This window comes from Bombyx mandarina, chromosome 26, assembly GCF_030267445.1.
Source record: "Bombyx mandarina strain Sakado chromosome 26, ASM3026744v2".
Lineage (NCBI taxonomy): Eukaryota > Metazoa > Arthropoda > Insecta > Lepidoptera > Bombycidae > Bombyx > Bombyx mandarina.
Window position 1 is genome coordinate 2,533,305 of NC_143232.1, and position 17,067 is coordinate 2,550,371.

A 17,067-nucleotide genomic window follows, 5' to 3' on the forward strand; every position below is an offset into this window, starting at 1 on the left:
GATCAACAAATCACAATTTTATTGTTTTTGCACCGGCACCATGTTTTAGTTTTTTTTTACACACTTCGCGCCATTTTCATACGCGCGTAGTTTTTTTTGTAGTGTCAACAGATGGCGTGGATAGGGGATTGAGGAAGGTATAAGGAAAAGGAACTAAATTAGGTGACGCCGATAAATTAAATTCAACATTGCTGTATTTATTCTATCAACAATGAATCTTGTTTTCTTTTTACAGAAACAACTATATCCTTGTTAGATTTTATTCTCAATCAAGACAAATCAAAGCAATTTTTAACTGACGAAGAAATACGAGAACAAATAGACATATTCCTTATAGGCTCCTTTGATACTTCTGCCACCGCATTAATTTACTTGTTAACAGTAGTGGGGTCATATCCCGAGGTGCAGCAAAAAATATATGATGAGTAAGTTTAAAACTATTAATTATTATTATTTTATCTATTGAGAATCGCAAGATGATGATGATGATCAAGTTTCAAATAAACGTGTTCTTAATGGTGGTAGACTTTATTTTTAATTGCCATTATAGACAGACAGAATACGGTCGTTTGGATGCCGATATTCATAAAGCTAGTGAAGCGATACCTCTATGATATTTATGAATTATTGTCTCTAGTGGCTAACGGCTTCTTAGACGTTACACATGTAAAGTATGCCCAATATTTACTGCAGGCGACAGTAAATTGGAGTGCTCTGTGGAATGATTTAAGAAAATTCCCAAACGCGGTTTATCATTGCACCATGAAACTCTGAAATTTAATTCCTAACAGTTTCCTAAGGGCCATAACATGTAATCTTATAATATAGGTACTATACTACGAGTATAATCATATTACTTATATCTTCAAACGTATGTAGGTGCCGACCAGTCCTCAGCATTAGGCAGCGGCCTGGCTGTGCCCCTGACAATAAAAAATAATAAATACGTCGACCAGAAGCATCACTTTTGCGAATTCGATCCTGCGAAGCACGGCTGCCAGGGCCAGTGTTAGCATCACCCCAGTTTGAGACCCGTGAGCTCACCTACATGTTAGGGCAAAGGTGATATAGCCTCTCAAGGCTATCAGGATAAGTAGGAAAAAAAACTGAATTACTTCAGATCAACCCTTGTTTCGTTATAAGCGACAACACTCAGAAGCTTTGGTTACCGTTTAGTATCTGGTTAAGTGCACAAATGAGGAAAAAATGAAAAAAAATTAGTTCGATGTTATTTGTCGCGTTCCGTCGAGAAGCTGCCCAATATTGATGTTTATAACTTCCAAAACTTATAAAATATTGTTAATCTTGCAAGTGTCATTCGCGAGACTTAGGTTTCAGTTACGTTGCCAATGCTAAGCGGTAATACAGTTCACGACATTGTGACTTCAATTATAATTCAATTAAAAAATCTTTCTGCTTGTTAATCAAATGTAGTCAAACTTAAAGAAACAAATATATTTATGTTCAGGATATTAGCCGAAGTAGGTGATAGCAAAGATGTAACGAAGGATGTCCTACCAAAACTCGTTTATTTGGAAGCGGTGATCAAGGAGACTCTGAGGATGTACACTGTCATACCTGTGATAGCAAGAAAAACTGATATTGACTTAAAACTCAGTAAGTATTTGCAATGCATGCTCTATAAGAATTCTTGACATTAGAGACCTTGAAAGGCGATTGCATGCAGCAGAGATGCGAATGTTTCGATAGATGTGTGAAGTAACGAGAATAGATAGAACACGAAATGAATGTGTTAGAGGAAATCTGAAAGTGTCACCTGTGACAGAGAAGTTGAGAAGTGCGCGTTTGGGATAGTATGGACATGTGATGAGATGAAATAATAATAATAATAATAATAATATTTATTCAAGCCTCTTAAAATACAAACACGTACAAAAATACTTAACACTAGTATAATAATATACATTGCTTTTTTATGAGGTATACAATAACAATATTCCCTGACTTTTATGCTAGGAAAAACCTGTGTTACAAAAGTCAGTGGTTCAGTGCTAGGTCACCAGGTAAAGAAAGTTAACCAGGAAGAACGATCTGTAAGAATATAGTACGTGCGTGTGTGTGTGTGTGTGTGAGTTTATGTGTGTTAGTGTGTTTGTGTGTGTGTGTATGTGTGTCATACAATAAAGTATAAAATATTATTATGTATTATATTATATATTATTATATAAAATATTAATTTAAAATTAGCTACAATAAATCAACAGTATATCATACTATATATACATCATTATACATTTTTACAACACGACTTGTTCTGTTTCAAAATAGTCTAAGTTTAAGAGCCAAGACTTCAGATTATTTTTAACGTCATACCTATTTAAGCCATCTATCTGCTGAGATATATTTACTTTATTATAAATTCTGCTACCTGACGAATAAATCTGTCGTCTGGCAAATTCCGTCCTACAAGCAATAGTGTCAAAGGCCGGTTTTGGTCTCCTCGTGGAAAGTGAAGTTTCTGGCATTGATGGGAGGCAGGAGTGCTGTCGCAGAACGGACCTGTGGATAAACAGTTGTCTAACCGTCAGCACTCCTGCGTCACGATACAGTTGTCTAGTAGAGTACCCAAAAGGCTTCCCCAGCATCACCTTAAGCACTGCCCTTTGCGCTCGTTCGATATTAATAAACTTTGTCTTGCAGGCACATCCCCAAATAGGGATGCAATAAGTTATAAGCGACTCGCAAAGGGAAGTGTATACGGTAAGCAATATTTGCTTATCTGCCGAGCCTCTTAGCTTTTTAAAAATAAAAATTAAACTTCGAATGCGCGTCGTCACAAGTTCCAGTTGATCATACTAATTGAAACAGCTATCCACCAACACCCCCAAGTATCTGATATTATCAGTCCTAGCAATCTCCGAGCAATTACATGCGGAATATCGTCCATTACATACATGGGCCTTGAGAGTAATGGAATCACGCGGGGGTTGGACAGATTTTCTGCTTGCAAATGTTAAAAATTTGGTTTTGTCAATGTTTAGAGTTAATAGGTTGCGGTTCAGCCATGTCATCGTCTGCTTCATTGCAAACTCAGCATTCTCAATTGCCTCTACCCACGTGTTGCCTGAAACTATAAGTGCTGTATCATCAGCATATGCAAAGAGACGACAGTAGGGGTAAGATTGTCTACAAAGATCGTTTACATAGAGCAGGAACAAAGTGGGCCCAAGAATACTGCCCTGCGGAACCCCGTACTCAATTTGCTCCGGCTTGCTTATATGAGGACCGATCTTGGTACATTGTGTACGATTTGACAAATAGTCGCGGAAAAGAGACAGAACGTTACCTCTGACTCCCAGAACTTCCAATTTATTGATCAGAAGAGGGACACAGACAGTGTCAAATGCCTTAGACAGATCTAGAAAGATACCAAGACACTTTTGTTTGCGTTCAATTTCCGCAACAGTGTGCTTAACTAGCGAACTTACCGCATCTTCAGTGGAAATGTTCTTTCTAAATCCAAACTGATAATCTGAAATTATTTTATTGGAATCTAAAAAGCCACTCAATGCTTTATTCAGATTTTTTTCCAGAACCTTCGATAAAGTTGGCAACACTGAAATCGGTCTATAATTGTTAACACTGTCTCTGTCCCCACTCTTGTATATTGGATGGACAATTGCCTTTTTGAGTGAGTTGGGAAATTTTCCGGATTCAATAGCGAGGTTACAAACGTAGGTAATTACTGGGGCTAACGCAGGACAGGCGAGCTTGAATAACTTAGGGGGTATACCATCCCAACCAGAAGCACAGTCACCACGAAGGCCACGTATTACGTCAATGACTTCCTGTTCGGATACTCCCGGCAGAACCATTGAATTCAGTTGAGAATATGTCAACTTGGGAACAGTGGTTTCAGTAACCGAAGCATGAATTATTTTACTAGCAAGCTTTTTCCCAATATTTGAAAAGTAGGAGTTAACTGAGTTAATGGAGACCTGGCTATCACTAAAATTATTAAGAAGCTCTAGAGGCGGAATAGTTTCTTTTCCAGTTTGAGTGATACTCTTAATTACCTTCCAGGTCTTTTTTGGGTTATTTTTTACTTTATTAAACTCTGATCTCTCAAACTCTCTCCTCAGCCTTTTAAGTAGATCATTGCAGAAATTGCGGTATCTTTTGTAAGTCTGGACAAGAATGAGGTTATTGGGATTTGCTTTTACACTTTTGTGCATGTTATCACGATTACGCATGCATCTTACTAAGCCTGTGGTTACCCAGGGTTTTATAGTTCTTAATCTACATGGGATTACAAAAGATATTGTGTGTGTTTGAAGCAGCGAGATAAGTTTGTTTAAAAATAGATCCGTAGCCAGGTTAACATCATGAGAGGTGTAGATTTCTGAAAAATCGTACACTTTTAGTTCAGCAATTAGCGTAGGATAATCTATTTTAGTACCAATTTTGTTAACGAGCCGTCTCATAGGTTGGAAGTTTAAGTTAAAAATTATAGAATAATGATCAGTTATAGTGGAGTCTGTGACAAGAGTCGTAGACTCCAGGCTCGACTTTATGAGTACGTGGTCCAGACAACTATCTCCTCTCGTGGGAAACAAATGACCAGGTAGAAGTCCATGAGATGCAGTTGTGTTCAAATACTCGTGCGAATGAGGATCTTTATTATGGGCCTTGATGTCAATGTTGACGTCACCAATGATGACGATATGTTTAAAAGAAGATAAATTTAAAAGAGCATTATTTAGGCTAAGAATAAAATTGACTGTGTTTTTATAAGAAGGTGATCTGTACAATCCAATGATAGCAAGTTCATCATCAACTTTACATATTAAACAATTGGCATCGGTGAAAGATGGTTCTAAAATAACATGTTTCAGAGTGTTTCTTACATATATAACCACCCCTTCATTTTGGTTCCTCGCGTTTTTCGATGAATATGAGATAAAGCCGTCAAGTTTTGGTAAGTGTACAGTATTCATCAACCAACACTCCGACAGCACAAGAATATCATGTACAAAGCTAAAGGAGCTCAAGAGCACATAAAATTCGTCAAAATTTTTGTTTATGCTTCTGATATTCATATGTATAATCGTAAGAGACTTTGAGTGCGGGTTCAAGTACCTATCACAATGCTGAGAAGGACATTTATAAGCGTGAGAAATGACTAGCTCTTCGAGTTCATGATTTAAATTATCTAAATCAACCATTTTGACAGTGAAGTAATACGAAATAGACTACTCGCCAGCAAAGAAAGACTGAAGTATAGAGCCCGTGAGAATATAGGAAGACCTAGTAGATAAGATACTATAATTTTTATACTTGAAAAAGAACAAGAACTTAAATAAAGTGTCGCATTAAACATACAATTAATATATGTTGTGAGTAGGTTATGTTTGAGCGTGAATGTTCTTTGTATATATACTTTCCTAACGAAATCAAATGATTCAATATCTGTAATAGGGTACAGCCAAGTTTCAGATAAACAAAGAATGTCTGGATCATTAGTATCCATTGACTCTTGGAACTTGTCCCAGCCAGTATTCATTGAGCGTATATTTAACAGTCCAAGCGAAAATGTTTTGAATCCTTGATGATTAATTTTTTTATGAGTAACCATTACTGATACATATATTTACTAAGACATGCATTAGAGTCCACAATTATTAACATACTAAGCTAATTTAAACTGCTAAATTGTCTAACGCACTTTTATTTAGTTTCCTCATTTTTTCTTATATATATCCGTCCGTTCCTAACCCACACAAACCTGTAGTTTAATTCTTTCGCCTTTGCGCGTGCTTCTGCATGGAGTTGTTTATTTTCAGGCGTCAGGTGCTCTGCTATGAATATAGCTGACTTCTTTTCTTCTGCGATACCGAGATGGCCTGTATTGAGTCGGTTACTGGGGTTATTTTTATTATATTGTATTGCTGCTTTATGAAAAGATTCCTTGAAGCGGGGGCTGCTGAACTTCACTAAGATCGCTCTTGGACGCGGATTAGCAGGATTTAGTTTTGCTATTCTGGAGCAATATTGTAGGTCAGTGTCCTGGATAGGGTGGTTTATAACGTTACCAAGTTGTTTAACCGTTGATATCAATGATTCCGTTTTAAATTCCGGTACACAATGTATCTCCACGTTTGCCGCTCTCATTTGTTGATCCAAAGTCCTCAGTTTGGCAGTAATTTCGAGATTATTAGTCATTAGTTGCTCGTTTTCTTTTTGTAGGTTCTCAACTATTGTTTTCTGAATAGACGCCTCATTTTTCATTTCTTCAAATTGCTCGTTAAAGAAAGTTATGGACGCCTTGAACTCCGCGATAACTTTCTTCATCTCTTGTAGTTGAGTAATGTTTCCTTCGGTTATTTGCCTCATTGAACTTTGGAACTCGGCTCTGAAGATTTTACGGATTTCATCAGCTGAAATGCATGGACAGATTTTCACATTGCTGTTCTTACGAAATGTCACATTGTTCTCTGACTCGGAAAAGTTATCGTCATATCTTCCTGTTCGCGCAGGTGAATCCGTGTTATCACTCTTTGGTTGTTGCGACTTGCATAGCTGACAAATCCATTTCTTTTTATGGTCTTCCGTCATCGTACTATAGAACCGTGTTTCGGGAACATTTGCGCACAATAAATCGTACAATCTACTACATTTGGAGCATTGTAAGAATCTTCGGTCTTCAATATTTTCTTTACACCCAGAACATTTTTTTCTTTGCCGGTGGCGCCATAACGTATTTGTATGTGCTAATATCAGAGTTTACGCTCTTGGGACGCTTACTTTAATTGCATTCAGTCTGTGGCGCGGTCAAATGCGCGTGTGTGAGTAGCAGCGAGCGGCCCGCGGGTTGCCCTAGGTCAAGGTCGCCGGCCGTTAATATTCAATAATAATATAGTTTTTCAATTGCTACTCACAGGTTTTTATGTATTTTGGAAAACTGATTTCACCAATATGTAGTCCAATAAACAAGCTTTCTTTTGATATATATATATATAGCACATGAAAATGAGGTTGGTAAGAGAGTGTTATCTATGAATGTGGAAGGATATAGAGGAAAAGGTAGACCTAAGAAGAAATGGATGAACTGGGTGAAAGACGATATAAGAGGGGAGCGAGCGAAGAAATGGTATATGATAGAGGAGTATAGAAGGAGAAAACATGTTGCGCCGACCCCAGGTAACTGGGAGAAAAGCAGGAAAATGATGATGATTTGAGACCTTGGATCAGTAACGCGTAAGAGTAACTGTATCTGTGTAAATATTATGAAGAAGTAGGGGAGAATGTACTTTCCCCACAATAGTTTAACCATCAAGAATTCGGAAGAGGACGAGGGCTTCTGTACGTGAGCTCTCCCTCTTGTTCTTTGGAGGCGCTGGAGTCTGACATAACTTGACCCGCTACTCCCCATGACCGAATATTTGTAAAGCGTGATTCCCAGCGTTAAAAAAAGTGTCATTCTTACTCAACTGACTTTAAAATAGTCCAGTTTTTTATGTCTGCTACTATTGTTCAGTGGTGTTAACATTGCCGTAATCACCAGCACCCCCACTTATAACGTCGGTAGTGGTAACGATGCGGCCTCTCGACATGCGGTGATGAGGCCGCCGGGACACGGTACAGAGAGCTTTCCACTACGAAAGTTGCAGAGTGGAATTTGCTCTAGACGATCGTCTTTATCCGTCGCCGTTTTTCCGATGACATTTTTTTATCAAATTGCAGAAAATTGTACAATACCCAAAGGAAGCTCTATAATTATTTTGTTGGGGACCCTGCACCAGCATCCGCAGTGGGGACCGGATGCTCATCAATTCAGGCCCGAACGATGGTTCACTGAAAACCTTAATGTCTTTGCTCCCTTCAGCATGGGGAAACGAAATTGCATTGGTTAGTAGGCATCGAATCCTAATCTATACTAATATTATAAAGAGGAAAGATTTGTTTGTTTGTTTGTTTCGAATAGGCTCCGAAAGTACTGGACCGATTTGAAAAATTCTTTTTCCATTTTTTTTTTTTTTTTTTATGTTTGTTTTAATGTTTCCGAAGCGAAGCGAGGGCGGGTCGCTATACTATATATTTTTATATTCTTCTAGCTCCAATGTAAGTATCCATTATTCTACATCAGCATCATAAGTGGTTGGGCACAAGTTCCTGCACATTTCTTGCGAGAAGCAGTCGTGCATTCCGCCTTTTTATGAATGGAGCAGCTGTTTTACTAAAAAAGATGTGTGGTATCGTGGGACACCGGATAGGAACGAAGTTCCATATTATAAAAATATGAATTTTAAGTTCTATTTGAGGTGTAAAGAAAATAATTATTCGGGTATACATTTTTTATTAAGATTTTTTTATTGATAAAAATAAAAATAATTGTAAGGGTCAACCACTCCGCAGTGTAATGGAGCAGCCTCGCCCTAGGAGAACCGCCTGCATGATCACGGTATCCCTACGCCAGGTAAGTATGATTTAGCAAGAGAAATACGAGAACGTCTATCAACTGTGTAACATCTCGTCACCGCGATTCAGGAATTTAAATAGACAAAAATCTTACGTTACGGACGTTTTTTCTCGGTTAGGGTACCCCTCCGCATCGTCCCATAACGAACTTCGTTCCAATAATTGAGACTAAAACCTCATATTTCAAGGTGGACGCCGACATTCCCTTCCGATGTCAGCAGGCTTCGATAACCATTTTGAAACAAGAAGACCGTGGATTCCACAGTGTGCGATGCCACCGGTTGACTCGTTGTATCGTCAGCTCGAAAATTGAAGTGGATCCTAAACTCCTCGAAAGTCAATATCCGATTCCCATACATTTCTGTGCAGGAAAGGTCTACGCTATGATGTCCTTGAAAGTACTGCTAGTCCACGTGTTTCGTCATTACAAAGTCACAGGAGACATCTCGAACACCGAGCATCGACTGGGCATCATGTTGAAGCCGGCAACTGGGCATCATATTAAATTGGACAAAAGGAATAAGACGTGATAACATTAATTCGCATACCATATAATAATATACTTGTAAACAATACTTGTAAAATTTTGATCTATAAAGTAATCATAGAATGACACGCCAAAACTTAATGATTTAATAATAAAAACCATTTAAACCCACATTAAAAGTCTACTATATTTATAATTACATAATCATTTTCTCTATAACCTTCACTTAATTCAGGAATTTTACACAACAATATCAACGGTCAAGATTATTTAATTATTTACAGTAATCACTGTCAGTTATTGATTGATTTTTCTATGTTATTACTAGCCTTTGCCCGTGACATCGTCAACGTGGAATAGTTACTTTACTTAATAGAAGGTGAAAATATTTTTCAATAATAGAATGTTAAGGAGCTATTTAAGGTATCAAAATTACGAAGACGGAAGATAAAAAAAGGAGGTTAACAATTCGACCACCATTTTTTTTGCTATGTATGTTCACCGATTTCTCGAGAATGATTGAACCCATTCTGAAATCTTTTTTTGGTTCGAAAGGGTAGACTTCCCGAATGGTCCTGTAATCATCAGGATCAGGATCTTATAATGGGATACTGGGGAAATCAAGAAAAATCTATAATTTTCGAAGCCTATCTTGAAGTGATTTAGGTGTGTCTGGTTATTGTTCTTATTCTGTGCCGCCGCGCACCGGCCGGCCGGCGTCTTGTACATCAATATTACGCGCTTGATCATTATTTTGCCGCAACGTTATTTTAAAACTGCGATATCTTCTAAGATGACCAGTGTAACGGTATATTGGTTACACTCACCGGTAGCCGCAGTGGAGATAATGTACTCTAAAAGAAATTTATCCCAGGGCGCCATATATGTATATAACCACCTTATATACAAATAAAAGTTGACATTCCGTCTCACAACAATTAAATATATTAAATTTAAAACACACACACACACATGTATACAATTTTAAAAGAAATACAAAAAAAGAAAACTAAATATACTTAATCTAGATTACACAGTTCTTAGGGTTATAAAATTAATGGAGGGTAATTACAGGTTCTGCGATGAAACAAAATATTACAAGTTAATACGTATCTTTCTGTGTAGGATACGGTGATTCTGAATATAGGATCCTGGCTCGATGTTATGCCAGTTCCCTCGCGTCAGTCAGTATAGTACTTAGATCTGGAGACAATTCCGGGACGTTACGTACCACGGAGCGTATTCCAATATGTAAAATATCATGATTTACGGGACTGTTGGAATCCGATAAATTACATCGGGCATAATTTAAAGACTTGAATGTTAAAACATTCTTATACAGATCTAAAAATTAGTGTACTCTCACGACTTTTCCTATGGCTGGTTGGCGCGGCTTCGGAATGAGTCGTCACTAGCGCATGCACGCCTTTTTAAGTGAATCGTAACAAAAGACGAACTGTTGGAGGGAGCATTTGCCAGATTGACTTACTACGAATTTTTAATGAGCAATTCGGTGTTACACCTGTAGTTCCTGATATTAGCGCATTCAACCAAACAAACAAACTCTTCATCTTTATAATAATATAGCATAGATTCAAGAATTCATTTAAATAAAATTGACAGTTTTTCAATTCGGAGCCGCATATATTTTTATAAATATCACTAGCTGTGCCCGCAACTCCGTCCGCGTGGAATAGTGACTTTGGGTCACAGTTTTTGGCATATCTTTTGGTTTATAAACACCGTCATGGTATTTAGAAAAATCTAATTTAAAGTAATATAAAGTAATAAAAAACACGTACTTATCATAATATTAAATTATAAACACTTACAGATTATTACACAGCTTAACTTTATTACAGTTTAATAACTATTAAGACGTGGCAACCTAATATTTTAAGTATAGAAAACAAACGAAGTGTGTATTACTAACCTGATACTAACCTGAGCTAACAAACGTACTTTTTCCAAAGGTCTAACTGTGAGAACGTCCTGACTTTTAGAAAAAAAAAAAAAAAACTAACTAACCAAAGCAAGTCAAGAAAAATAACCTATTTTATATGTATCACTGACCAAAGCTAACAAATATGTATTAACTAATCACAAATTACTAAACTATTATTTTTAAGCATTGTAATTGGGAATTTTTTTTAGATTAAAATTAAAAGTACATTATAAGGTTTATAAAAAAAAACAAGAACTTGAAATCAAACTAACCTATACAAAATATACATACTATAAGTATTAACAAACCCTAAACTATAAACGAATAACATATGCAAGCAGTGAGTGTTATCGAATGCAAGTAACGCGCCGCCGCCGCCGGAGTGCGCGCGCGAATAATTAAATGCTGTAGGAAGTGCCGCTTTTTTGTTCTACCTTTGCTGATAGCATTGGGAGGTTATTTCAGCTTCTCCTTGACGTGTAGGTGAGCTCACGGGGCTCAAACCTGACGACTTTGCTAACACGAACCCTAGTAAGAGCCGTGCTTCGCAGAATCTACCACCGGATCGGAAACGCGACCCACTGAGAAGATCCGGCGAGAAACTCAGTGTGTCTGTGGATTAATTTACTCGTCGAGCCCTTCGTCGCAAGCGACGGGTTCGGCGAGGAAGGTGACCAAGGCAGCGACGAAGAAGAAGATGGGTGGACGAGCTCAGAGCCCACCTGATGTTAAGTGGTTACTGGAGCCCATAGACATCCACAACGCAAATGCGCCACCCACCTTGATATATCAGTTCCAAGGTCTCAGTATAGTTACAGCGGCTGCCCCGCCCTTCAAACCGAAACGCATTACTGCTTCACGGCAGAAATAGGAAGGGTCGTGGTATCTACTCGTGGGAACTCACAAGAGCTCCTACCACCAGTAATTACGCAAATAGTAATTTGGCGGGTTTGATTATGATTACACGATGTTATTCCTTCACCGTGAAAGTCAATCGTGAAGACAGACATCGAAACGAATGGTACTAAAATGTTCTCGGAAGTAGTGGACATGTCGCGCTGAGTGCACCAGCTCTACTCGGAACCAAACGGCGACTGTGGGACTGTGGGAACAGTTCTGTTGAGTTTATTGTTGTACTACGGTGAAGACTTTTATTTATCCCAAGCCCGAGCGCGACACAGCATTACGCGGAGTGTGGGTTGCTGCTGGATCATGAGGTGCGGGGCTTGGCTCCTGACAGTCGCATCTTCAGTTAACTTATTTATGATCTTTGCTTCTCCTCTCGATGGCTATATAGTGTCCTCTGTGCGGCCTCAGTATGGCCTCAAGCTTGAACTCCAAGTCGGTGACGTCAGAGCTGACGCGGTACCGCCTCAGCAGGAACGACAGAGTCGTCTTCATCGACATCATTGCGTACACTTTACCTGGGAATTACAAATGATTCAGTTGAGTTTATTGTATAAAACCCAGAAACACCCGGTCACAAATTGTGTAAACAAATATTATATAAAAAAAAAGAATCATTCGTAACCTAATGCTTATCTGCCCATCATACTAGTATCGGTGCTACGACTGTGCGCCAGTAAAATCCTCTGGTATAGTAATCGGCAAACTTCTTGAGCAAATGACCTTGACTGCGCAGAACCGAATTTTAGATCACTTTGGTGGTGAGGGTGAGGCGCGACGGCAGGGGAAATCGTATCGAGCGCGTTATTGGTAGATCAGTCGAACCTTGCGTCCCGCACCGCGCCCTCGCTCCGTTTGCTCCCAAAAGTACGCTTGCGTACAGTAAAAAGTCTATCGTTATTAATCGTTAAGTTATTTGTTATAATTGCTTGTTGACTTTGTTGCCATTGCTATATGTTGAGTGTTTGTTGATTTTTTATAAAAAATACACTATGGCGTAGTATTCAAAAGAAAGGGTACAAAAATTGTGTACGATGTATATTGCTTCATTATAAAACAGGGGAAGAATGATATGGAAAAATTAAAACAGACTTCGGAAGCAACAAAAACATCAGTGAGTACTGTTAGGTGCATTATTAACGAAGCTAAAGGCTCTGGCTTGCTCGCCGTGTTTCGGACTCCGGGTAAGAAAAGATCAGGGAAGAAGAAAGTTACCGGAATGGATAGTTTCGTTCAATCTGTAATAAAAAGATGTAATCATAATAACTACGTAACAAGCAGCGAAACTCCGTATCGTAGAAAGGCTTCGAAAAATTTAAAGAAGATATAAATTTTAATGGCTCGGAATGAAGCTTACGACGAATTATGAAAGAGCTAGGCTTCAGATGGAAAAAAAGAACAGAAAATAATCGGAAGCTGGTAAATGAAAAAAGTAACATTCGATTACTCCGAATCGAATATCTTCAAAAAATAATTAATTATTGACAAAAAAGAAGACCGAATCGACCGAGTTGTAAGCTACGCCGATGAGCCCTATGTCGACTCATCACGATGATAGCGACTCGGGTGATGAAAACAGTGATGATGATGATGGTCAAGATAATGATAACGAAAAAAAAATTACAAATACCAGCTTCGCTTCAACTGAACCAAGACCTGGCAACAGCTCTAGTTTTGACTTAATAGAAGGAATATCTATTTTACCCCAAGATTAAATTATTACAATTATTAACCTATATGTTTTGTTGATGTTCTAATAAATATATAAATAAATACATATGTTGATTTTAATAATTTAATAGCATTATGACGCAAAGTAAATAATGTTTTTGCACGTGAGTGTACCATGCGCAAACTTACCCCCACTACGTCAACAAATGCTCAAGAAGTTTGCCGGTTATTATACAACCACCTGCCTTGCGATTCTCTAAAATTCAAACAAGAACTCGCATATCACTACGATATTCTCCATCACTTCGCATTCGTAACGGAGTGACCTTGGTTTGGCATCTCTAAGTTTATTTGCTTATCTTCGTGAAAATACCAACGGCGCACCGACCCTCCGACCGGACGCAGAACTCACCGATGCAGCTCCTCCTGCCGGTGCTGAAGCCGGCGAAGAACGAGGGGTCTGGTAGCGAGGCCGCGTCCAGCCATCGCTCGGGCCTGAACTGGTCTGCGTCTGCTCCCCAGATACGGTGCTGGTGGACCCCCCACAACAGTAGTATGAACCCACTACCGGCCGGGGCTGTGTAGTTTTCTGTAAAGAGAAGGGTATGTAGCGTGCAACACTCGGTCGCGCTCGGGCGTCATCGGATGCGATCGGAGCTCCCGAACGCGCAGGTGGCCCGTGACGTCATACTGCGAGATTCGCGCGCGTCGATCTAACTTGAATGTAAAAACGTACCTAATTTTAGTTTCACTTGGTATGTTGTAGTGACTAGTTTTGTTTACTCTTTTTAATTTATATTATATTATAACATTGTACACATTATAGATATTGTTAAATTGGTGTGTTTGACTTTTATATGTTCGGAGTAAAATATCCCGCGAAGTAAGGGTCTAGATGTAGTTGTACTCATAACTAGACGAGGCGACTCATAAAGATTTAATGGTAGCACCGAATGACGAACTAGGAGGAGTGTGGACAGAGTTGCCCTAACGTCCCACAGCTCAGGTCGCACAGTCCACTCAGGTCTTGGAGGATTGGAGGGATACTCCTTGGAATTACGGCACCAAGACAAACGGGTCCTTCTTCAATTCTGTGGGACAGTCGTCATAAACTCTCGAAGGTCCAAATAGTTATTGAAATTATAAGGACACGGAGAGACAACGTTCTGACCTCGCCGCTTGTGAAGGAATTTAACTTTTAAAATAACATATTAAAATTAAATTAATATACGTGAAGCAAAAACTTTGTATCCTTTTTTACGAAAATTGCGCGGACGGACGAGTATGAAATTTTCCGCACTTATACAGAATATAGAGAAGAAGTGCAAAATGCTAATATTTTTTTTTAATAATGCTTAAAAGATACACACACTACATATAGTAATCGGCAAACTTCGTGAGCAAATGACCTTGACTGCGCAGAACCGAATTTTAGATCACTTTGGTGGTGAGGGTGAGGCGCGACGGCAGGGGAAATCGTATCGAGCGCGTTATTGGTAGATCAGTCGAACCCTGCGTCCCGCACTGCGCCCTCATTCCGCTTGCTCCCAAAAGTACGCTTGCGTACAGTGGAAAGTCTATCGTTATTAATCGTTAAGTTATTTGTTATAATTGCTTGTGGACTTTGTTGCCATTGCTATTTGTTGAGTGTTTGTTGATTTTTTATAAAACATACACTATGCCGCGACAAACCAGTGTAGTATTCAAAAGAAAGGGTAGAAAAATTGTGTACGACGTATATTGCTTCATTATAAAACAGGGGAAGAATGATATGGAAAAATTAAAACAGACTTCGGAAGTAACAAAACCATCAGTGAGTACTGTTAGGTGCATTATTAAGGAAGCTAAAGGCTCTGGCTTGCTCGCCGTGTTTCGGACTCCGGGTAAGAAAAGATCAGGGAAGAAGAAAGTTACCGGAATGGATAGTTTCATCAATCTGTAATAAAAAGATGTAATCATAATAACTACATAACAAGCAGCGAAACTCCGTATCGTAGAAAGGCTTCGAAAATTTTAAAGAAGATATAAATTTTAATGGCTCGGAATGAAGCTTACGACGTATTATAAAAGAGCTAGGCTTTAGATGGAAAAAAAGAACAGAAAATAATCGGAAGCTGGTAATTGAAAAAAGTAGCATTCGATTACTACGAATCGAATATCTTCAAAAAATAATTAATTATAGACAAAAAAGAAGACCGAATCGACCGAGTTGTAAACTACACCGATGAGCCCTATGTCGACTAATCACGATGATAGCGACTCGGGTGATGAAAACAGTGATGATGATGATGGTCAAGATGTCAAGAAAAAAAAATTACAAATACCAGCTTCGCTTCAACTGAACCAAGACCTGGCAACAGCTCTAGTTTTGACTTAATAGAAGGAATATCTATTTTACTCCAAGATTAAATTATTACAATTATTAACCTATATGTTTTGTTGATGTTCTAATAAATATATAAATAAATACATATGTTGATTTTAATAATTTAATAGCATTATGACGCAGAGTAAGTAATGTTTTTGCACGTGAGTGTACCATGCGCAAACTTACCCCCACTACGTCGACAAATGCTCAAGAAGTTTGCCGGTTATTATACCATGTATTTGACACACACACGCATGCATACTATCTGTTTATAAATTGTCAAACTTTTCTTATTGCATAAAGTTTGTGGCCAATAGAGAATAGAGTAATATTGTTTGTCTTTATTAATGTTTGTCTAAAGTGTAGTCTTGGCGAAATCTGTGATTATAGAAGTCTAATAGTCTGACAATAGAATCATAATAGTGTACAAACTTATAATTTCAATTAGTTATAGTCGAATTTCGACTACTGTGGTTTCGACCACTAGTTAAAATTATACTATGTTTGGTAAAAACGTAAAGAGCTTCCATGAAAACGTCTTGCAACTTTACACAGCTTTTAGTAGTAAAACGCATCCTTACTCAGCTTCACTTCTGCGTCGGAGTACCTCGCGATGACGGGCGCCACGGGGTACATCCTCATGGACTCCTTCAGCACGGCCTCCAGGTACTCCAGCCGCAGGTAGTCCTCCTTGGTGACGTCACGCTCCGCATCACCCAGCACGCGCCGCACTCTGTGAGGACACGACACTCCACACTATGTGCATCGGGGGACCAGAGGGACCAACACTTGTCGGTCTTGTCAATTATAATCAGCGGTCGATATGGATATGCCATTTTATCCATAATGATTATTTTTTTAAATTGAAAAAAAAAAAATTTTTAATCCTCATCGGATACAATTTCTATATTTATGAGATAAAGTAACAAAAATCTCTGTCTAAGTTTTGTTTTATACTGACAAGCATCATTTCTAATTCAACAGAAAGGAACAAAATACGGTGTAACTATTCGAAGGCGTTTTTGGATAAAATAAAATACTAATTTCTTTCACCATTAGCTAGCACTGGTAGCGTAGATTAATATTATTAATACGTTTTTCACCTTAAGCACAGATTCATGCTAATTGCAAAATTCCGTAACAAATATCACAATAAATATGAAGCTCCGGTATTTTGGAGGCATATCCATATTATCATCTCCGTTTGAAGTCAACGACCTTAAATCAATCTACCTACTCCGACCTTTAATA

At 38.4% G+C, this 17,067-nt stretch overlaps 2 protein-coding genes and 1 pseudogene across 6 annotated transcripts in view; 1 reads left to right on the forward strand and 2 right to left on the reverse strand.

The window, feature by feature from the left end:
* The window catches only part of LOC149499767 (cytochrome P450 4V2-like), a 31,362-nt gene extending 22,274 nt beyond the window's left edge, over window positions 1-9,088 (forward strand). Inside the window, exons 7-10 of the mRNA XM_089738787.1 lie at window positions 236-425; window positions 1,469-1,617; window positions 7,705-7,869; window positions 8,809-9,088. Of these exons, the coding sequence (XP_089594913.1) occupies window positions 236-425; window positions 1,469-1,617; window positions 7,705-7,869; window positions 8,809-8,969 (665 nt within the window). The 3' untranslated portion in view covers window positions 8,970-9,088. The remainder of the gene's footprint in view (window positions 1-235; window positions 426-1,468; window positions 1,618-7,704; window positions 7,870-8,808) is intronic.
* On the reverse strand, window positions 5,661-6,715 carry LOC149499768 (uncharacterized; annotated as a pseudogene).
* A 760-nt stretch (window positions 9,089-9,848) lies between the features above and the next one.
* Window positions 9,849-17,067, reverse strand: part of CYP340C1 (cytochrome P450 4C1-like) — a 30,322-nt gene continuing 23,103 nt past the window's right edge. For all 5 annotated transcript variants that reach the window (XM_028187739.2, XM_089738779.1, XM_089738782.1 and 2 more), the window contains exons 9-11: window positions 16,398-16,549; window positions 13,861-14,037; window positions 9,849-12,295 (exon numbers count right to left, since the gene is read on the reverse strand). In XM_028187739.2, the coding sequence (XP_028043540.2) occupies window positions 12,129-12,295; window positions 13,861-14,037; window positions 16,398-16,549 (496 nt within the window). In that variant the 3' untranslated portion in view covers window positions 9,849-12,128. The remainder of the gene's footprint in view (window positions 12,296-13,860; window positions 14,038-16,397; window positions 16,550-17,067) is intronic.